This window comes from Corythoichthys intestinalis, chromosome 15 (genome assembly GCF_030265065.1).
Source record: "Corythoichthys intestinalis isolate RoL2023-P3 chromosome 15, ASM3026506v1, whole genome shotgun sequence".
Taxonomy (NCBI): domain Eukaryota; kingdom Metazoa; phylum Chordata; class Actinopteri; order Syngnathiformes; family Syngnathidae; genus Corythoichthys; species Corythoichthys intestinalis.
The window spans coordinates 41,857,010-41,880,416 of NC_080409.1; the positions used below are offsets into that span (position 1 = coordinate 41,857,010).

The following is a 23,407-nucleotide window of genomic DNA, read 5'->3' on the forward strand; positions in this document are numbered from 1 at the left end:
TTTAGGTCATGCCACAGCATCTCAATGGGGTTCAAGTCTGGACTTTGACTTGGCCACTCCAGAACGTGTATTTTGTTCTTCTGATACCATTCTGAAGTAGATTTACTTCTGTGTTTTGGATCATTGTCTTGTTGCAGCATCAATCCTCTTTTTAGCTTCAGATGTCTGACAGACGGCCTCAGGTTTTCCTGCAAAACATCTTGATAAAGTTTTGAATTCATTCTTCCAATAAAGATTGCAAGTTGTCCAGGCCCTGAGGTAGCAAAACAGCCAAAATCATGATGCTCCCTCCATCATGCTTCACGATGGGGATGAGGTATTGATGTTGGTGAGCTGTTCCATTTTTCCTCCACACAAAACGTTGTTTTTGACTTTTTAACTTTGTTTTCATCAGTCTGCAAAATATTTTACCAAAACTTCTGTGGAGTTTCCAAGTGCCTTTTTGCGAACATTAAACAAGCAACAGTGTTTTTTTTTGTTTTTTTTTTAGACAGCAGTGGCTTCCTCCGTGGAGTCCTCCCATGAACACCATTCTTGGCCATAGTTTTACATATAGTTGATGTGTGCACAGAGATATTGGACAGTGCCAACGATTTCTGTAAGTCTTTAACAGGCACTCAAGGTTTTATTTTTACCTTTCTGAGTATTCTGTGCTGAACTCTTGGCGTCATCTTTAGTGGATGGCCACTCCTTGGGAGAGAAGCAACAGTGTCAAACTCTGTCCATTTGTAGACAACTTCTCTAACTGTTGATTGATGAACTTCCAGACTTTTAGAAATGGCTTTGTATCCTTTCCCAGCTTTATACAAATCAACAATCCTTCATCGCATGTCTTCAGACAGCTTTTTTGACCGAGCCATGATGAACATAAGACAATGCTTTTCATCAAGACATTTCTTACCAGGTGTGTGTTTTATAGTGGGCAGGGTAGCTTTAAACCAATCATCAGTGATTGGGCACACACCCGACTTAAACCGTTAGGTAAAAATTGGTTTCAACTGCTTTTTAAGACTCCTCAGGCAGAGGGTTCACTTACTAATTTCCCCCATTCTGTCATTGTTTGCATGCTATCCTCGTCAAAATATGAAAACCTATAAATGTTTGGGTGGTTTAAGTTAAAGCAGACACTGTATTTTCATCTGTGTGATTTTGACAAAGATCAGATCACATTTGATGGTGATTTTATGCAGAAATGTGAGAAATTCCAAAAGGTTCATATACCTTTTTCATACTACTGTATCTGCATTCACATGCCTCACAAACTTGCTTTGCCTTTTACTATACATAGATGACATACAGTAGATACAGTACATTGTTTGCTGTAAATAATGATTTCAAGTCAACTTGTATTATTGTCAAAGCACCCATGATTAACACTCACAGCACACTAGTGCAATTTTTCTCACTTCACTGAAGTGGTGGCAAAGCTGAACATGACTCTAAATCAAATTTTCAACTCCAACAAAGCAAAAAAAAAAAAAAAACCCAAAAAGGTCAAGTGTCAGATTGGAGCCCGTAAAAACACGTAAATTGAGTATCCTGCATTTTCTTCTTTTGATGTGATGTATCATAGATTAATCACCCCAGGAATAAGCGGCCAAAAAAGTGTTGATTCCGTAAAGACCAAACCTGAATTCTGCGGAGTGCAATTTTTGATTCCGCGGCTTGAAAGTTTTTTCGTTAGCAATCAAAAACAAACCTAAACCGGCCAGTTACTGTATAAAGCATATTAAAACAAAAATGTTCTGATGAAAATATTTGCAATAACAAAACACTGTGAATATTTTGGTTATAAATTAACAAACATCAATGTTGATTTCATCACACTTCAGCAGATTTTTGTTGTGGCCATTTCGCATTTATTTAGCAGCCATTTGTGTTTGTGCTGCGGCTATTAGCATTCACATTGTTTTTTTTTGCAAAGCTTGTGTTATTTGCAATTTGCCTGACCACTGGTGGCCATCCTCAGCCCAAATCATTATTTTTTTTTAAAAAGCAGTCATCTTTTCTTTCTATAACGAGCAAGGCCAGTGGCGGGCGCTAATTTACCGCAAACTTGGCGACCGAGATCAAAACTACAGGCATACCTGTCAACCCGAGGCCGTTGGCAATCTTACAAATAGTGACGTATGCCCTTACAAATTGGTGGCTAATCTTACAACGTTGTATATAGCGTGCAATATGAAACAAAAATAAAACTCAATTTTTAAAATAATATGAATTCATTGGTAATATTGTAACATATAACCTGGAGCAATTAAAGAACAGTCAATATCTACAGCTACAGCATTATTACTAAAATTAAAAGTGACTTTTGTTATAATTGTATGTAGCACTTTTGGCAATTTCTATCATGTCTTGATGGCACCTCAGCTCACAATTGTTTGACCTGAAGGTAGTTCGTTGGTGTGTCCAATTATAAATTAAAAAGGTCAATTGATAAAATTTACTAACCGATGCAATCTCTGAGTCAGGGAACACTTTTTTGCTTATTCTGAGAAATGATCAGCAATAGTTGCAGGCAAATTGTGTTCGGCAACAAATTGGCACAATTAAATCTCAACTTGCGTCACTTTTCATTCTGCAGACTTCATCTCTATGACAATGTGTTGTTAACCCTTTAACACCGAACGTGTCGGCAGCGACGCGTTTACGCATATCGTCTTTGAAGCTTCGTCACGCTGTAATTACATCACCCACGTGCCGCTGGTTGGTCTCGTTTGAAAGTGCGGAAGCTGATGTCCACACCAGTTTTTATTTGAAGTCAATCGGCCAAGAAAAACGGGAGATAATGTCATTTGAGTTTTAGAGTTTTATTGCACTCATAAATGTGCATTAAAACGCTGCATGGACCATGTATCCATCTCCATATTTCCATCATTTCTTGTCTTTTTTCAAAACCGAAAGCAGCACAAAAGACTACTTATCCCAAGAGTCGTTGTGATGTCAAGAAGGACAAACTGAAACGTGATCATTTTTAATAAATTTCCGAGCGAGGCGCCAACTGTTGAAAGGGAGGCATGCGACGCAAGCAACGGCCGGTTGGTTTGTCGCGAGCGACTTTGAAACGTGCAGAATGAATCTAAAACTACATTTAGCACAAGCTAATGCATTATTTCCATTAACTCAAGGAAGAAGATGAATCGTATTTGTCGTTGTTTTCCTCTGATGAATCGGCGTCTTGGCGAGTAGAAGTGACAGCAGCGCGCAAACGGCAAAAGAGTAGGCTTTGTGACATTGTGTGTGACGCAGCTCCGTGACCTGTTCTAGAAGAAGCTTTACAGAGTGCGCAAAAAAAAAAAAAACTTTGTTGGGTCGCATGCCTGAAAAATTTGAATTGAACTACTTGTCAATATTTTTTAAAATACTTTTTTTCAATGTTATGTATATTTTTTCTTCACTATAATCTTTTCCATTTTTATGTAGATGTGTGTTCGAGAAGCTCGACTGCATGTACGTATATACTTTTGATACGGTGATGGGTACGCCTAACTTCACAAAGAGATATCTTCACTTCACAAAGAGATATCTTCCAAACCTTTTTTGTGTTAGATGATGTATATTAAAAAAAAATTCTCACTATTTTGCACAATATATAACCTGTTTTGACCATAGTATGTGTAAAGGCCAAAAACGCCTATGACCATACCTGCTGTTTGTGTTGCATTGTCAAACATAAAACTATTCAATCTTTTTTTCTACAGAATTTTTTTCCATAGAATGTTTATCCTAACAAGTTGAATAAATATTATCAAGCTTCAAAATGGTTGGTCGAGCATGTTTGGTTGTCAATGGGTTGTCAACATTACAAATTTTGAAAAAACGTTTTGGGATTTTTTGGTCTTTTTGGGTCCAAAATGTGGATTATAATTGGTCAGTGAAGAAAACAACAGTTTAGACATGAAGTTCAAGGTGTCCTGAAAAAAGGGACCCTATTTGGCCATTGTAAACAATTTTTTCTTTGAAATATAAAGGCAACATCAAATGCATGCAAATTCGCCGAAAATAGGCTTAGGTGTTAAAGGGTTAATCTTACTTCTAAAAAGTAATTAATTAGTTACAAATTACTTCTCCCAAAAAGTACCCTAATTTTCGCACTATAAGACGCACCTGACTATAAGCCGCAGCCCACCAAATTTGGCATGAAAACGGCATTTGTTCACAGATAAGCCGCACTGGACTATAAGCCGCAGCTGTCCTCACTGTATCATGGGATATTTACACCAAAAGATATTAACCGGTACAACCTTATTTGACAGCGGCATCATACTGTCATAAGACCAAATGAACCATCATTAAACTTTGAACCAATTAGTGCAAAGCTTTATTGCGTCAAGAAGCTTCATTTGGCCATCACTGCTCCCTTGGGGGAGACGGTCAACCTCTGCTGCCACCTGCTGTTGACTGGTGTCATCCAACATGCCTCTTAGCATGCATTGCAGCGCTACAGATGTAAATAACAATCAAAAATCATGTTCTGTGCAAAATATTTCTTCAGTTACTGTTCCAATTGTTTCATCAATTGTTAGTTATGGTATATGCTAACACTTTATTTGATAGTGGTGTCATTACACAATCATAATTATGACATGTCTTTGTCCTGAGCATTCATGAATGCTTAAAACAGATGCCATTAAGTGTTATCCGGCAAATGAGCTCACTTTTGAATGGATGCAAAAGATCCAAGATGGACAAAAATTGAGTTGGTGACATAATTTGCCAAATGACACTTAATGACATAAGCATTCAGTAACGTCCATGATAGTGTCATGTCATAATTTTGATGATCTTATGACAGTCTTATGACACCGCTGTCAAATAAAGTGTCACCTAAAAAAAAAAAAAATCAACAAATAAGCTGCACTGGACTATAAGCCACAGGTATCAAAATGCAGTAAAAAAGTAGCGGCTTATAGTCCGAAAATTACGGTAAATGAGTTAGTAACTCAGTTACCTGAATGTAAGAGTAAGTAGTTACTTGGCAAAGTAACTGGTGTTACCTTTCATGTTTTTTTTTTTTCCATTTAAAAAAAAAAACCAAACAAAAAAACCATAGTAACCTTTGCTATGTTTAGAAGTCATTTATTTATTATTTCATTTCGACGTGAAAGTTTTAAAACTGTTTCATCATTTGAAGATTTTGCCGATTTAGGAGTATTTTAGATAAAAAGTTACTTAGGTTTGCTAGGTAGGTTCACTACAACAGAGTCTTTCTGAGAAGTGTACTGCTCTAAAATGGCGGCTGTTTACTAACGCCACCGACTGTCATTTCGCATGTAGTTTTATATGCATGAGATAACTAGGCCTAGATTGTAGGCTGTCGGCTACAGTCAGGAAATATTGGAGCCACCTAGCCTAGCATCGCGTTTGCAACAGCGTCACAACAAACACTTCGCTCTCAGTGTCTCTGACTTTTCTTGCATCATTCAACCAAAGTAGTAACGGATAGTAACGCACATTGTCTCGTTGCCGAAACGGTGACAGAAATCCGAACGGAGAAAAAAAAACGTAACGCACGAAAAACGTACAGAATTTGAACGAACGGCGTACACATTTAAAAACCAGTGCTCACTTGTATAAATTACGCCGAAACCGTACAACTTGACAGGTATGTACAGGTGAAATGAAATATTCTGCACTTTTTACTGTATTTCGCGGACTGTTTTGATTTCCATAGGTGTTGAAATTTGCTGTAAATTCCACAATCGCACATGGATTCCTGGGGGACTCATTGATGTACATAATCTTATTGGCGGGTGTAAATTTCTAGGTTCACCAACCTTCAGTGACTTGCTTCGCCAGCATGTGGTGGCACTTGTAGAAGATTCGGACACACAGCGGCACCAGCTCAGCCTCTGTCCTCTTCAGGGCTTTTTGAAACGCTGAGCAGATTGCATCGGTGACCTCACTTACATCCTCACTGACCGCAGGGTCGGTCAGGGTCAGGCGTAGGGACAGCGAGGCGCCACTTCGGTCTGCGGATGTTAGAACGTGGCAATCTATGTGGCAGTGCCGCAATGTTGTGGTCACATGACAGGAAGTCCTTTTGCAGAGGTCATCCTGGATGGCTGTAACATGGAGTTCCACGGCAGCACCTTTAGGTAATGCAGGTACGACTACCACCACTAATAATGGAGGGGCTCTGCTGTCAGGCACAATAAGCAGCTCCTGTAATGAAGACAAACTGTCCATTGATCTACAATACCATAATACAGTTAATAAGATTCTTTCATGTTGTAGATTCGGTGTTTAAATAACCATAGATAGAGCAAAATATACTGTTCGTCTTGAAAAGTCGAGAAAAAAATAAAAATCCAGCAGGGCCGAGAACGAAAAGTGGTATTTGGTATATAGCAAAGTGGCTTTTTTGGCATTTTTTTTTTTTTTTTTTTTGGTATGTTGCGAAAATAATTTTAGAATGTGGCGTTTTTATTTGGTAGATGGCAAAATGGATTTTGGTATGTGGGTTTTTTTTTTTTGGTTCATGGCAAAATGGATTTTGGTTTGGATTTATTTTATGTTGAAAATGAATGGGAAATTTGGATGTGCATAGCCGTCAATGGCATGGCCTTACTTTGGTGCCAGTTGAATGTCAATTCGCTGTAATAGTAAGTGTATGGTCAAAAATCACAGCTACACACGTTTTTCTGCCATTCGAAACGAATGGAATTGTTGCCTGCTACGGCGAGGGACCCTGCCCTGCCTTGGGCTTGGTCGGCCGCTGGGAGCCCCGTGGCATGCCGTGTCAGCTGGGGGGCTGCGGCGGCGGTTCGTGGCCCGGGTGGGCGGACTGGGTTGGGGACGGGCGAGGGGTTTGGTGGTGCGTCCCCTCTTGCCATCCCCGAGGGCCGGTAGCTGGGCGCGCGGGTGGCCCGGGGGACCACCCTGGATTCCGGGGGCGGGGGGACGAGGGCTCCTTTGCTGGGCTGCAGGAGGAGGGATGGGCTGCCCTGCCCCCCTGACCCCAGGGCTGGCTGGGTGGGGGCCGTGGCCCCGTGTCGGTGCCCGCGTGGCGTCTCCACTCGTCTGTGTGGTTGCTGCGTGCCCGGCCGGGCCCGCGTGCGGCTGGATGTTATTGGGCGCGCTCGGGCGGGGGGTCCCGGTGCCGGGATTGGTGACGGGGCGGCGTAGGGTCGGTCGCCAACGGGCTTACACTCACTAGGGATTCACACGATTACTGGGTTCTAAATCACAGAGAAGATTTGTGTACACTCTACCCCTTTCTATCACGTAGGTTATAGACTCCCTCACCTTCTTCCCCCTCTTTCCCTGGTCAACAGGCCCCCCACATGATGTCAACCGGAAATACATTTAGCTGACGATAGCACCAACATATTAGTATTAAGTGTAATTAGGCGTTCAATGTATTTCTTGTTGTTGTTTGTGTTTCTTCTCTTGTGTTTCTTTTCTTCTGTTCCCCAATAACCCCTTCCTGTTCGCTGTTTTGTCATAATAAGTGAGGTATGTTGAATGACCACAAAGGGAGTATGTCAGACCCTCAATATGAAACATTAAAACTGTTCAGACTATCCGGGCACATAGACTTCCATTCTCCGTGTCAAACAGCTGAACAGGACAGGTTTAAAAAAAAAAAAAAAAAAAAAAAAACGAATGGAAAATTTGGACGTGCATAGTCGTCAATGGCATGAACGTGAACGGCCTGCAAAAATGCTGTATACAAAAAATTTTACAAATTTATTTACAAATATTTACTATTACTATTATTATTAAATATTACTATTTACAAAAAAAGCCATATACCAAAAGTCATTTTTGCCACATACCAAATAAAAATGCCTTATACTGAAATCCATTTTGCCACATATAAAAAAAATGCCAACATACCGAAATTCATTTTGCCACATACCAAAAACAAAAAAAAAGCCACATTATACCAAAAACGCCACATACCAAAATCAATTTTGCCACATTCCAAAAAAAAAAAAAAAAAGGCCCATTATACCAAATAAAAATGCCTTAGACCAAAATCAGTTTTGCCACATACCCAAAAAATGTCACATACCAAAATCCATTTTGCTACATGCAAACAAAAAATGCCAAAAGCCATTATGCCATCTACCAAATACCACTTTTTGTTCTCGCTGTCTCTCCAAAAACGGCTGCCAATATGGGGTTGCCTGCATGGAAAACAACTGTCCCCTCACATTGACGGCGTGAAAGGTGAGTGCAAATGGTTGTCTTTCATGACAGCATGCTCCCTGCGACGAGCTGGCGACCAGTTAAGAATGTAGTTAACGTTCATTGTTGTCAGCCATGATAGGCTTGTTGTGAAGTTTGGTGTCACAATCTAGTAAATCTCTGTCTCTTCACTCAAAGTTAAACTTTCTCTTTGTTTTTTTGTTTTCAGCTCTCATAATTTAAATAGCATTATTATGTGAAGTAAAATCATATTTTGAGACACTTTGACTATATACAACAATTTGGCAAAGCGCAGATGACGAGAAATGAGTCTTTTAATCTGCCATTTAGCCCCGCCTGTCATTATAGCATTCTAGCGCCCCCATCTGGGTGATGACGTCGGCAGAGTAACGATTTCAGGCAATTTAGAATTCAGCCCATTGAGGGGGAAGATTCAGAACGGGGAAAATGCGACAGAAAGCAGCAAAATGTCATCATTGTTTTAATCTCTCTACTCCAATATTTTTACATATAATATATATTTTTTCCAATATTTTGGCTCAGTGGTTCGACACTCTTCCTCAGACTCCTGTCCTAGCTCGCCACACGGTCAACATTTATACGAAACGGATCTCGGTATACGTTCTCTTCAAGACAACATCGCCAAGTGCCGGCATGTTACAACGATAAGGTAAGAAAAATGGACCGCTAAATAAGAAACGAATAGTACAAAAAAACCCATTTGAATTTTATTAGATGTGAAAAATATCATGAAAAAAATGATTTACCACATGAAACTTGATTATTATATCACTGTCGTTCGAATTAGGTAATATTGTGCTGGTCCAATGCTTACAATGGAACATGAATCACGATGATTTTTTTCTGTCTCCGTCCCCCTTAATAACGCGCACCCATGATTTTACGAGTAAGTTTTGGGGAAAAAAAGTGCGCGTTATATTTGGGAAATTACGGTAAATGTCTTTTTTTCTCATGTATATTTATAATTGCTCTTTACATATGTATTTTTTCCCAATTGCTAAATAAATAGTATGGTCATTAAAGACAGTATCGTGCTAAATGTATTTATTCAGTACAACAGGGCTAAATTGCTGCATAATGGTAAAAACTGCCGACTTCTTAAACCTCCCGAACGGTATTTTATGCCACCGGAGTTAGTAGGGCTTTTGTCATTTCCCTGCCCCAGCTTCGGAGATGGAGGAAAGAGCGTCATTAAAACAGGAAGGGTGACAGTTTGGTTACATGCTAACCGAGCGGGTTTTCCAAAATCCAAAATCACACAAAACTACCCCGACTTATGTCACACACGGCGGCAGGGTTGATTATCTTCACCGATCGGCCAGCCCCCAGCGGCGAGCAAGTTTCGTCTATCAAGTCTATCATTTTCGTAGCGCGGGATTAAAAAAATTGAATACATGTATCGATCGCTTTTTACACACATCCAAGCAGTCCATTTAATTCAGGAGCATAAAATACCGCGTGTAATATGAAATAAACATGCTTTTTTGTGTCACAGTCACTTTAAGGCAAAAAGGAAACCTTCCATATAGTGGTTCATATCAGGAAGAACTCATTAATCAAGTCACTTGTAAGTTGAGCTATCACTTTCCTACCACTACTAAAAGAAACATCATCAACTGATGCAGCATTGTGTGATTACCACCGATAAGGATTTCTTGTGCGTTACCATAACACGTTTGTTCTAAACCAATTTCTTCATTAAAATTTGCTCATTAGCAAATATGGTTCTACAAGCGTAAACAAGACCACACACAGACATCAAAATGGACCACACACAGACGGCCAAGACCCTCTACTCTTCACATGACAGACGTGACAGGCCATCCATTACCCGTAGATTGCGATTTGACCCCGGGTAATGATAGTGTGCAAACAACTGCCAACGGATCCATAATGCTTTCAGCCGCCATAAACAAAATGCTAACATGACAGGTCCTACTCATGTCGACTTTTCACCTCTCCACGAGGATCATTCGGCAGCTGTACTTTTTATCTCCTTTCTACCCCACCAGAGCGGCGGCCATTAGCCCAAACAAAAAGTCTTCAGCACGGCCATCTAATAATACTTGGCGCTGGCATCATCTGCTAATGGGACAGAAATGAGTGTTTTATATAAGCGCCATTTCAGCCAAAGTCGATAGGGTGAAAACACTTAACCCCCTTTTCAATTTGCTGGATCAATTTTCACCCACTTATATGGCACTCTGTAAGTGCAGAATAATAACAGGTTATTCTCAGTTTTTTTCCCCTCTGGTGAGACACACACACACAAAAGAAATAATTGACAAAAGCAGCAGATGACGACAAGAAACTTTGTTTCACCTTCAGATTAAACTTCTCAAACTCTTAAACCCTTTTCAGACATGAAACCCCTAGCAAAAAGTATGGAATCGCCAGTCTCGGACGAGCACTCACTCAGACATTTTATTATGTAGAACAAACTCAGATAAAAAGCTTGTAAAAATAATGAATTAGTTCAAAAGTGCAACTCCTTGGCATTCAGAAACACTGAAAGAAATTAATAAAAAAACATGGTGGTGGTCAGTGTTACTTTTATAGAGCAAGTGCAGGGAAATAAATATGGAATCACTCCATTCTGAAGAAAAAAATATGGAATCACTCCATTTTGAGTAGAAAATACAGACACATCCAGTCAATTTCCTTTCCTTAATTGGGCCCCTGCTTCAGATCAGATCTGCTCGTTAGTCAGCAGTTAAAAACTGCAGTAATGTTACACGTATGGTTGCCAAAAATGTGGCCTGTTAACAGTCAGCTGTATCAAAAATCTGGACCAAGTACAACAGCATGGCAAGGTTGTTAAAGTTAAGCGTACTGATAGACCGAGGAAGACATCCAAACATCATAACAAATAACTAAAGGACATAGGTCTTGAAAACAGAAGACAAATGAAGAAATGGGAGGAAGCTGGAGTCAAGGTACAGTGGGGCAAATAAGTATTTAGCCAACCACCAGCTGTGCAAATTCTCCTACTTGAAAAGATTAGAGAGGCCTGTAATTGTCAACATGGGTAAACCTCAACCATTACAGTCAGAATGTGAAAAAAAAAAAAAAAACAGGAAATCACATTGTTTGATTTTTAAAGAATTTATTTCCAAATTAGAGTGGAAAATAAGTATTTGGTCACCCACAAACAAGCAAGATTTCTGGCTGTCAAAGAGGTCTAACTTCTTCTAACGAGATCTAACGAGGCTCCACTCGTTACCTGTATTAATGGCACCTGTTTTAACTCATTATCGGTATGAAAGACACCTGTCCACAACTCAGTCAGTCACACTCCAGACGCCACTATGGCCAAGACCAAAGAGCTGTCGGAGGACACCAGAGACAAAATTGTAGACCTGCACCAGGCTGGGAAAACTGAATCTGCAATAGGTAAAATGCTTGGTGTAAAGAAACAAACTGTGGGAGCAATTATTAGAAAATGGAAGACATACAAGACCACTGATAATCTCCCTCGATCTGGGGCTCATGCAAGATCTCACCCCGTGGCGTCAAAATGATAATAAGAATGGTGGCAAAAATCCCAGAACCACACTGGGGGACCTAGTGAATGACCTACAGAGAGCTGGAACCACAGTAACAAAGGCTACTATCAGAAACACAATGCGCCGCCAGGAACTCAAATCCTGCACTGGCAGACGTGTCCCCCTGCTGAAGCCAGTACACGTCCAGGCCCGTCTGCATTTTGCTAGAGGGCATTTGGATGATCCAGAAGAGGACTGGAAGAATGTGTTATGGTCAGATGACACCAAAATAGAACTTTTTGGTAGAAACACAGGTTCTCGTGTTTGGAGGAGAAAGAATACTCAATTGCATCCGAAGAACACCATACCCACTGTGAAGCATGGGGGTGAAAACATCATGCTTTGGGGCTGTTTTTCTGCAAAGGAACAAGGACGACTAATCTGTGTAAAGGAAAGAATGAATGGGGCCATGTATCAAGAGATTTTGTGTGAAAATCTCCTTCCATCAGCAAGGGCATTGAAGATGAGACGTGGCTGGGTCATTCAGCATGACAATGATCCCAAACACACAGTCAGGGCAAAAAAGGAGTGGCTTCGTAATAAGCATTTCAAGGTCCTGGAGTGGCATAGCCAGTCTCCAGATCTCAACCCCATAGAAAGTTTGGGGAGGGAGTTGAAAGTCCGTGTTGCCCAACGACAGCCCCAAAACATCACTGCTCTAGAGGAGATCTGCATGGAGGAATGGGCCAAAATACCAGCAACAGTGTGTGAAAAGCTTATGAAGAGTTACAGAAAACATTTGGCCTCCGTTATTGCCATCAAAGGATACATAACAAAGTATTGAGATGAACTTTTGGTATTGACCAAATACTTATTTTCCACCATGATTTGCAAATAAATTCTTTAAAAATAAAACAATGTGATTTTCTGTTTTTTTTTTTTTTTTTTTCATTTTCTGTCTCTCATGGTTGAGGTTTACCCATGTTGACAATTACAGGCCTCTCTAATATTTTCAAGTGGGAGAACTTGCACAATTAGTGGTTGCCTAAATACTTATTTGCCCCACTGTATGTGACAGAACTGTGCAAAATCGCGTAAAGGAAATGGGATTTTCATACAGGAAAGCTAAAAGGAAACCATCATTGACACTTAAACAGAAAACAACAAGACTGCAATGGGCTAAGGGGAGGCAATCATGGACTGTGAATGACTGGATGAAGGTTATTTTCAGTGATGAGTCAAGAATCTGCATTGGACAAGGAGATTATGCTGGAACTTTTGTTTGGTGCCATTCCAGTAAGATTTACAAAGATGGCTGCCTGAAGAAAACATCAAAATTCCTGTTTATTACTGGCCACCACAATGTTTTTTATTCATCTCTTTTAGTGTTTCTGAATGCTAAAGAGTTGCACTTTTGAAGTAATTCATTTTTTAAAATCTGAGTTTGTTCTACATAATAAAGACTAGTGATTCCATACTTTTTGCTAGGTGTTGTACCCTTAAGTCCGGCAAAGTATTTATTCAGGTCACACTCATATCTGAAACCAATTACCTGAGTCGGTTGACTTGGACATTACCCGGAAACATACCGCTTCGCGACCCAATGAAACGTCTGGAAATTTCCCGATATGTCTGAATGCAGCAAGTTATGTTCCGCATCAGAGCGCAGAAGCTGATGAAGTAGCTGCCACACGAGTACATTACATTTCCGTTGTCATTTTTCTCACTTTAAGACAAAATAAGATTTGACAAGCAGGAAATAAATAAGTAGAGGACAGCCTTCTAGTGGCTAGGAATTAGCCCGGAGAGAGCATCCTTGAGCTTGTATAGCTAGGGCTCGAGCACCAACTGGCGCGAGAGCCTTATTGGAATGCAAAGGATTACTATTTTTATTTCATGGCAAATGAAAATGGCCAATTTGGAGGCCTTAACATGCACAAAAACTGGCGCCCCCTTCAATTTTTCAGAAAGGCCTCTCCTATTAGGTTTTCTCAACGTAGCGTGATTAAATTTGGGTAGTCGATACGCTGTGCAAAACTGCTCCAAAAGTCTCTTGCACCCATATTCCAAACTCAATAGGAAATCAGGTATTTTGGTATTTTATGAATGTGAATTTTTTATCGATTTACAGGGTGCACATTTGAGACCTTGGTGCCTAGGGAGTTAGTTGAATCCTCCTCAAAATTGGTGAGACTGTTCATGAGACATATGAGATCTTAAGTTATCAAAATGGTGAGTTTTCATTCACAGGCCTGACCTGGGTGGGGTGCCAAAGTCGGCCATTTTTATGGCAACACGCCATATTCAGTAAATGACTAATAACTCTGTAACTAATGACAAGGTGCAGTCTTTTTCATATCTGTCATGTCGCTGTCTGTTGCCATGATGACTCTCTGTTCGCTATTAAAAGAAGCAGATTTTTTTCCATGGACTTAGGCAGCTTATAAAGCCACGGAATTTCGCACACTTGGTCGAATTGGCCCAAAAACACGAAAAACGTGAAAAACGAGGTGAACAAGTGAAATTTTTTTTCAATGTATTCTTTCGCTTTTCGAAGTGTTCACGGTTTTTACGAAAAATGCGATAACTTCACATACGAAAGTGACCTAGATCGGATTTGAAATGGTCCACTTTTATGCGACCTGTCCCGTTCGTACCGTCAAGTGAATGACTTACTCGAGTCGGACAAACACGAATAAATTTTGTTTAAATTTGTGCATTAAGACCTGCGGTGTGAACCTAGCCCTAGTGTAATCTCATTCCACAATTTCCGAATGTTCCACAAATTCAAATACAAACAATGTGGCTCATGTCAAGTGACAGCACACATACATGGCCCACGCTTTGATAAATGTTACATTAGCACTTCTAGCTATTCCTTGTCAATAGTGATTGAACATGGAAGAGAACGGGCAAATGAGGAGAGATGTGACAGGCTTGAAGGGGTGAATTGGGGGGGCTGTGTGTGTGTGGACCCTTGCTCAGCCAGGCTTAAAGGCCACCCTGCAGGCCTCTGGGATACCCAGCCATGCCCGGTCCGCCAGGAGAGCGGCGTGACGCTCCGGGACTTTGTCGTGACACGCGACTTGCTGACTTTTTAAGCTGTCGGACAAGCTCACGTCAGCCCCACGTTTGTTCTTTTATTCATGTAGACCACAGAGTGCAAGTTGGAGGGGTACAAAATGCGTAAAGTTTACATGGTGGAGCTAATTAAACTTCCAAACCACCAAACCGGAGAGCATGAAAAACAATTTGATCACTGTTCAGCTCAACATGTTTCTTTTCACAAAAAGTGTGTTTTCTCTACTATTGGGTCAGAAACACGTCTATTTGGTAAAGGAGAAAAAAAAAAATGCTAGAGGTAAACTTCTGTTTTTCCTGGAAAGGACCTACTCTTTCTCTTGGAAAGTTAATTCTGTTGGTCTTGAACAAAGGTGTAGGTTTGGTCTCAATATTGGTAGGGACGATATAACAGCATAACCTGCATGTACACTTTTTGCTGGGAACGGGACATTAATAAGACCAAACAGACTGGTCAAGGCTACGTTTCTCACGAGTGTGAACCAAAATAATTGATAGGCTAAATGATGATCAGTGCAAAATAAATCTGCATTTACTTATACTAACTGTCATGTGTATTGGTTCAGGTGATAAAAAGTTCGATTCAAAGCTTTGTTTTCAAACACTACTAAAACATTTTGAAGTGAAGCCCAAGAATGGGTCCACTTCTGGGTGACACTGGAGCACCCCTAGACTCAAACAAAAGTATAATAACATAAATGCGATATGGGAAAATGTTAATGAAAAAAAAATCTGAGCTACAGTATCCAAGGACCGATCTACATCTGAGCCATACTAGACTAGCCCAAGACTCGAACCAAGATACTCTCTTTTGAAATTCTGATGTGTGATTTCATTTCACAGATATTTTTTTTCATGTCAGGTCATGTTCATGTCAGTGTCCCCCTGAAGTTGACCCATTCTTGGATGGCTCCCCGTCTTTAAAAAAAATAAATAAATAAATAAAGGAACTTGCACTCTGTAGCCACCTCGTTGCATTAACGCAGTACTTCTCAAATAGTGGGGCGCGCCCCCCCAGGGGGGGCGCAGAGCAATGCCAGGGGTGGCGCATGTAACCTCGGTGTCAAGTTCAAAAATAGACCCTTAGGTAGACATTTGTAAAATTACCCAAAAATAAGGAGAGAAGACATTCAGTTTTCTTGGCCAAGGAGAGCAAGGAGGGACTAGACAGTGAGATGCTGGATTACGCTGTATAGTCACCAAAATTGATCTTAAAAAAAAAAACAATAACTCCTTGCTCTTTCTTTTATTAGGGGTTTGTCCTAACACAGAAAGGTGCCGCCCTAAAGGGAGGGGGAAAGCAAGCCGGAGACACCCATGTGATTTTGGTTGGCTATGTGTGAGCATGTAGGTGGAACTAACTAAATACATGTGTGTAAGCAAGGGCACTTAGGTAAAGTGGTCAGAATGACTCAGACACTTCAGTTATGCAACGCTGCGGCCATGAAAGATGTCCTCGAATGGAAGATTGTCCTCGAAAGTCTAGACGAAAGTCCAGACATAAGATGCTGAAGATGTCCTAGAAGGTCTAGTTACGCAATGTTGCGGCCAGTGTTGTTAATTTTACTTTAAAAAAGTAATTAATTACAGTTACAAATTACTTGTCCCAAAAAGTAATTGCGTTAGTAACTCAGTTACCTGAATGTAAGAGTAATTAGTTACTTGGCAAAGTAACTAGTGATAATTTTCATGTTATTTTTTCTCAAAAGAAAAAAAAAAAAAGGTCACACAATGTGGAGTTTAAAGGGTTTTGGCAAGATTTTGCCGATTAAGGAACATTAAAAAAAAAAAAAAAAAAAAAAAAAAAATTTACTTAGGTTCGCAAGGAAGGATCTCTACATCAGAGCCTTCCTGCGAGGTTTACTGCTTTAAGATGGCGGCTGTTTACTAACGCATGTAGTCCTTAAAACATGTTACCAATGCAGCCGTGTCTGTCATTTGCATCTAGTTCTATAATATGTGATATCTACTGTATCATGTGGGCGTAGTTTGTAGGCTATGGCTACACTCAGGTAAACGAGGGAGTTTATTTTATATCCAGCGATGAAGTTGGAAGCAGTTATGTGGCGTCGGAGCTACTCCTGTTCTGGTTTGTTCACATCCGTGGTACACTCAAAATGGCGCATGGAGGCGTGTCCGCTAGCTCGGGCACGTGACTGACAAAGACCGATTGGAGCCACCTAGCATCGCGTTTGCAACGGCGTCCTCCCCACTCCTGCTCTGCTCTCTCGTCTCCGTGAGTCCGTCTCTCTCAGACTTTTTTTATTCAACCAACTTAGTAGCGCATAGTAACGCACGCCTTTCCCGCCTCAGTAACGGTAACGGCGTTGCCAAGATGAGAAAAGTAATTAATTAGATTACTCATTACTGAAAAAAATAACGCCGTTAGTAACGCTGTTATATTGTAACGCCGTTATTAACAACACTGGTTGCGGCCATAAAGCAAGGCAGTTGTCACCCTGACCCTCTTTGACACTTTGTAACACTTAAACATTATACTACAGCCTAGTATAGCAAGCAATAATCATTTACTGGTTATATCAAATAAGAAAAAATATGGCAATATGTATTATGTATGTATTAGGTATATATGAGCACAAGCAAATATTCAATCAATCAAGCAAATATTCAATCAACCCTCGATAATTAACTCAACACTCGGGGGAACATGCCTTTTTTTTTTTTTTTTTGCCGTACTAGAATAAAATGTACTTGCACATCCACTCAGTGGGTGGCAGTGGCGCTCTCATTTTCAGAGTGTGCGCAGTATTTTTGAACTAAGCAAGAGCACACAGAAAAGAGATATAAAGAGCTGTGCGCCGTTTTCGAAAGCCGTTTTCCGCCGGACTCACGGCAGCGACCCACTGTCTTCTCCGGTTCTCACCTGTCCGCCCGAGAAGTGCCATTTTCGGCTTGGGATCGTCACGACGACCGCCCTCACCTACGGTTCTCCCTCGGCCGCCGAGAATGTGCTTTTTTTTTGGGCTGTTTGCCTTTGATTTTTAATACAGTGGGAGATGAGGAAAGACCACTGTTTACTGTGTCTAGAAATGATTACAGTGGACAGCCAGAAGCTAAATCAATTGAGACGCCACTTAAAGACATTAGACCCCAATCTCATTGATAAGCCGCGTGATTTGTTTTTCAGCGATGTATCAGTAAACCAGTGAGCACTGTTAGCATGCTCAGTGAAAAATAACCCCACACCATTGCAAAGGCTGATTCTGTGAGCAGCAAAAATAAAAACTGTCCTTCTGTCCAAAGACACTCTTTTTTGTCTTCTATTCAGTTTTTTTTCGGTCAAATTTTTTGCATATTGTCCTCATGAGTTAATGTTTCTAATCTACTTGAATTTGTTATTATTTACTGATTTTATTACATTTTATTTTTCAGTATCAAATGGTCAAAAATGTACCTTGAGTGTATTTTTACAGTTTGGATGTGACTTTTTTTTTTTTTTTTAATTCAGGCAAATTGATGCACTTTAAGTCTTTTTTGGTACAAACAAAACAATGTTAATAAAGTTATACTTTATTATAAGTTGATCTATGTCACTTTTTTTCTTTAACAGAAAAAAAGGACACAATGTTAGGCAGAGGCATACTTATAATAGTACTTTTATAGACAGTACTATTTATAGTGGCGGCAGAGAGTTTGGGGGGGCGCGAAGCATTTACGTCTTCCTTGGGGGGGGGGTGTAACAGAAAATAATTGAGAAGCACTGCATTAACGTAATGCAAATAATGCAAACAATGATCCGAATGAGGGACAGCTAGCTTGACTTCGTTCTTTCTTGTGGAGGCTGGCCTTACCGCAGTAGTTTTGCAGGTTAGCAAGTTCACACAGTTTAATGTTATGCTAACTCTTGATGCAAGTTGGACTTTAAGTAGCAAAATTAGTGGTGTTTCCCCCACCTCCACAACATTGACGTCTTTTTACATGACTTACTCACTCCTGCTGGCCGAAAAAAAAGCCTTCTAATATTCCAGCTCTTCGAAGGGAGCAGTGAAGGCAGCACGCACATGTCATTCACTTTATAATGTTAGGGTCTATTCCTTACAACATATGGGAAGACAATCTACATTTATTATACAACTGAACTTATTATATAATACAAATAAGGTAGCTTAAAAGGTGGTTGGGGCAATTTGAGCATATTGAAAAGGTGGTAGTGTTATGTCCCCATGCAAACCTACACTCTTGGTCTTGAAAAGTCAGTCAAAATGTTCTAAAACAGCTGGTAATATGACGAATTCTCATATACAGTGGTATGAAAAAGTATCTGAATCCTTTTGAATTTTTCACATTTCTGCATAAAATCACCATCAAATGTGATCTGATCTTTGTCAAAATCAGGCAGATGAAAAAACTGTCTGCTTTAACTAAAACCACCCAAACATTTATAGGTTTTCATATTATAATGAGGCTAGTATGCAAACAATGACAGAAGGGGGAAAAATAAGTAAGTGAACCATCACATTTAATATTTTGTAGTACCCCCCCCTCCCCCATCCGCCCCCTTTGGCAGTAATAACTTCAACCAGACGCTTCCTCTAGCTGCAGATCAGTCTTGCACATCAATCAGGACTAATCTTGGCCCATTCTTCTCAACAAAACTGTTGTACTTCAGTCAGACTCCTGGGATGTTTGGCACGAGTCGCTGTTTTTAAGTCATGCCACAGCATCTCAATGGGGTTCAAGTCTGGACTTTGACTTGGCCACTCCAGAATGTGTGTTTTGTTCTTCTGAAACCTTTCTGAAGATGATTTATTGCTGTTTTTTGGATCATTATTGCAGCATCCATCCTCTTTTTAGCTTCAACTGCCTGACAGACTGCCTCAGGTTTTTCTGCAAAACATCCTGATAAACATTTGAACTCATTCTTCCATTGATGATTTCAAGTTGTCCAGACCCTGAGGTAGCAAAACAGCCCCAAATAATGATGCTCCCTCCACCCTGCTTCACGGTGGGGATGAGGTGTTGATGTTGGTGAGTTGCTCCATTTTTCCTCCACACATGACGTTGTGTGATACTTCCAAAACAATTCAAGTTTGCTTTCATCAGCCCACAAAATATTTTGCCAAAACTTCTGTGGAGTGTCCAAGTGCCTTTTTGTGAACATTAAATGAGCAACAATGTTTTTTTAGACAGCATTGGCTTCCTCTGTGAAATCCTCCCATGAACACCATTCTTGGCCATAGTATTACATATAGTTGATGTGTGCAAAGAGATATTGGACTGTGCCACTGATTTCTGTAAGTCTTTAGCAGACACTCTAGGGTTCTTTTTTATGTCTCTGAGTATTCTGCGCTGAACTCTTGGCGTCATCTTTGGTGGACGGCCACTCCTTGGGAGAGAAGCAACAGCGCCAATCTCTGTCCATTTGTAGGCAACTTCTCTGACTGTCGATTGATAAACATACAGACTTTTAGAGATGGTTTTGTATCCTTTCCCAGTTTTATACAAATCAACAATCCTGGATCGCAGGTGCTCAGACAGCTCTTTTGACCGACCCATGGTCACACATAACAATGCTTCTCATCAAGACAATTCATACCACGTGTGTGTTTTATAGTGGGCAGGGCAGCTTTAAACCCCTCATAATTGCTCTTTAAGTCTCCTTAAGCAGAGGGTTCACTTGCCCGTTTTTCCCCCTTCTGTCATTGTTTACATGCTATCATCATTAGAATATGAAAACCTATAAAAGTTTGGGTGGTTTTTGTTAAAGCAGACAGTTTTTTTCATCTGTGTGATTTTGACAAAGATCAGATCACATTCGATTTTATGCAGAAATGTGAGAAATTCCAAAGGGTTCAGATACTTTTTCATACCACTGTAGGAATTTCAGCTAATGAGTTAACATAGGTTACACTAAATATACATCATTACTCTTTACTTGGAAACAAGAACTTTAAAAAAGTCATATTATTAAAGGCACAAAAAAAGACTTTTGTGTTTTAACTACACGAATAAGCACAGGACTGTTTGTGTTCTTTATTTAAGGCTAATTTGTTTTTAATAAGTGAGAGCAGTTCTGATCCTTATTTAATGTTGTATTTATTTTATTTGGAAAACGTCACTAACTTTAGTATATGATGGATTCCATGTCAATATCTCCCCCTGCTTCACTTAAAGGGTCTGTAGCCATAATCCCTGCAGTGCCGCACTTATGGAGTGTGACCCGCCTCTCTCTCCATGTTTGTTTTCCTTCTTCCCGCTAACTGTCGTTCCAGGCGCACGACAGAAAGAGAGGCGTGAAAGCCGAACGGTAAACACGGTAATAAGGAAGCGGTGTAAAGGCAGCCGAGCAGCGGGGAGCTGATGTGACCGCGCCGCTTAGCCGGTTCCCCTACATTTCCTGCCCAGCGGGACGCCGTCGGCGCCAAGCCTTCGCTGTAGTAAAGCTGTCGGTTTGCCATTGCGTCCTTTTCCACTCGCCTTACATGAGCCAGGATGTTTGTGTGGTTTTGTAGCCGTTTAGTATATGAGCTATGTGAATATTTTGACAAAATATTACAAAAGAGTAGGTCAACAGAGCTTGAATTTGAGTGGATGTCATAGAATTCGCACTTGCAAAATAAAAAAAAAAAAGTTTCCCAAAAAATGTTTCTTTCCAAACTACTCAATTATAATTTCCTTTCTGAAAAATTAAAATGCAAGATTATTTTTGCTTTACAAAAAAAAAAAAAAACAAGGTCTTAGCAAATTGAAAAATTAATTTTCTGGAGAGCAGAAGTCCTAATTAAATCAGGTCACTAAATATTTCTTTTTTCGCATCTTAATACTTTTAAATTCTGGAACGGTTTAAATATGAGACAAATGTGAGCTTTCACTAAACAGGTTATTATCTGACTGAAGTCACTTGCAAAGGAAAGACCGTAAAGACGCCAGCTAATGACTGCAAAATCACTACCACACAGGGACTATATGGAACGTCAATACAAATTTAACTTCTTCCTGTGTTTATGAAGCAAAGGGCAGCAGAGGTTACCATTGTGAACATTTTGGGGTTGCGAAAGTACAAAAATACCCAACAAGTGCACTTAATGTATATGGTCCCATTATTGACTATGACTGTCCGCGACCAAATAATAGTGGCTTAATATGGATAACTGTCAGAGTCAGTTTGACACGATTAGGAGACAAGATAATTTCTCTTCTTGGCGATCAACCGATCACCGATCCCCCAAAGTTTATTGAAACCTTAAAAAAACTCTGATTGAAATTCCTTTCTTGTTCAAATTAGTGAGTCTTTTTTAGGGCTGTCAAAATTATCGAGTTAACGGGCTGTAATTGATATTTTAAAAATTAATCACGTTAAAATATTTGACGCAATTAACGCACATGCCCCGCTCAAACAGACTAAAATGACAGGACAGTCTAATGTTACTTGTTACTTGTTTTTTGTTGTTTGGCTCCCTCTGCTGGCGCTTGGGTCCAACTGATTTTATGGGTTAGTACCATGAGTGAGTGTGTAATTATTGACATCAACAATGGCGAGCTACTAGTTTATTTTTTGATTGAAAATTTTACAAATTTTAATAAAAAGAAAACATTAAGAGGGGTTTTAATATAAAATTTCTATAACTTGTACTAACATTTATCTTTTAAGAACTACAAGTCTTTCTATCCATTGGATCGCTTTAAGAGAATGTTAATAATGTGAATGTCATCTTGTTGATTTATTGTTATCATAAACAAATACAGTACTTATGTACCGTATGTTGAATGTATATATCCGTCTTGTGTCTTATCTTTCCATTCCAACAATAATTTACAGAAAAATATGGCATATTTTATAGATGGTTTGAATTGCGATTAATTACGATTAATTAATTTTTAAGCTGTAATTAACTCGATTAAAATTTTTAATTGTTTGACAGCCCTAGTCTTTTTATAATGAAGCAATTTGTAGTAATTTGAGTATTAAAAGCATACAGGTATTCCCAGGGTTAAGACATACTCGATTTATGTGATTTCGACTTTACGACGCAAGCGTTTCGTCCGCCATTTTGCCTCTAGTCGTTTATTTATTTATTTTTGTCGCATAAACAGTTGTGCTGCAACGATTAATTGATTAACTCGAGTATTTGATTAGAAAAAAAATATTCAAATTTAATTTTGTTGCTTCGAGTATTCGCTTAATTAAAAGTGGTGTTGTAATGGTTTATTTTGAAAGTGTTCATATTTAGTTTTATTGATTAGGGTGGATACACTGCCCCCTGGTCTGCCTCTTTTCACATGGCTGAATCCAGCTGCCCCTTGTTGAGACCAACGTAAGCTAAGTTTTTGTTTGGGCTAATGTTTTTTTAAAGCATTCATAACTTAGTTTATAGGTATATTAGCCGTTTATTGTGGGAATACGTATGTTTCTGAACCATTTGTTAAGAGCATTGTAAAAAAAAAAAAAACTTTATTTTTTATAGCATTTAAGATAGCTGACTTTTTCTATGTAAGTTAGTCAACTGTTCTTTTGTTGTACATAGATCCACATTTGAAAAAAAAAAATACCGTTTGAGGCTCAGCCCAGGTATTTTGATTCTTCATGTTCCTTATCCGATTACTCGATTATTCGAACTAACTAGTCCACCGATTAATCGACTACTAAAATATTCGATAGCTGCAGCCCCAATAAACAGTTCCTTATTGTACCTCACAGT

The 23,407-nt window shown here is 39.7% G+C and overlaps 1 protein-coding gene across 1 annotated transcript in view; it reads right to left on the minus strand.

The window, feature by feature from the left end:
- Window positions 1-23,407, minus strand: part of dph6 (diphthamine biosynthesis 6) — a 198,813-nt gene that overhangs the window by 7,682 nt on the left and 167,724 nt on the right. Inside the window, exon 14 of the mRNA XM_057859083.1 lies at window positions 5,781-6,168. Within this exon, the coding sequence (XP_057715066.1) occupies window positions 5,781-6,168 (388 nt within the window). The remainder of the gene's footprint in view (window positions 1-5,780; window positions 6,169-23,407) is intronic.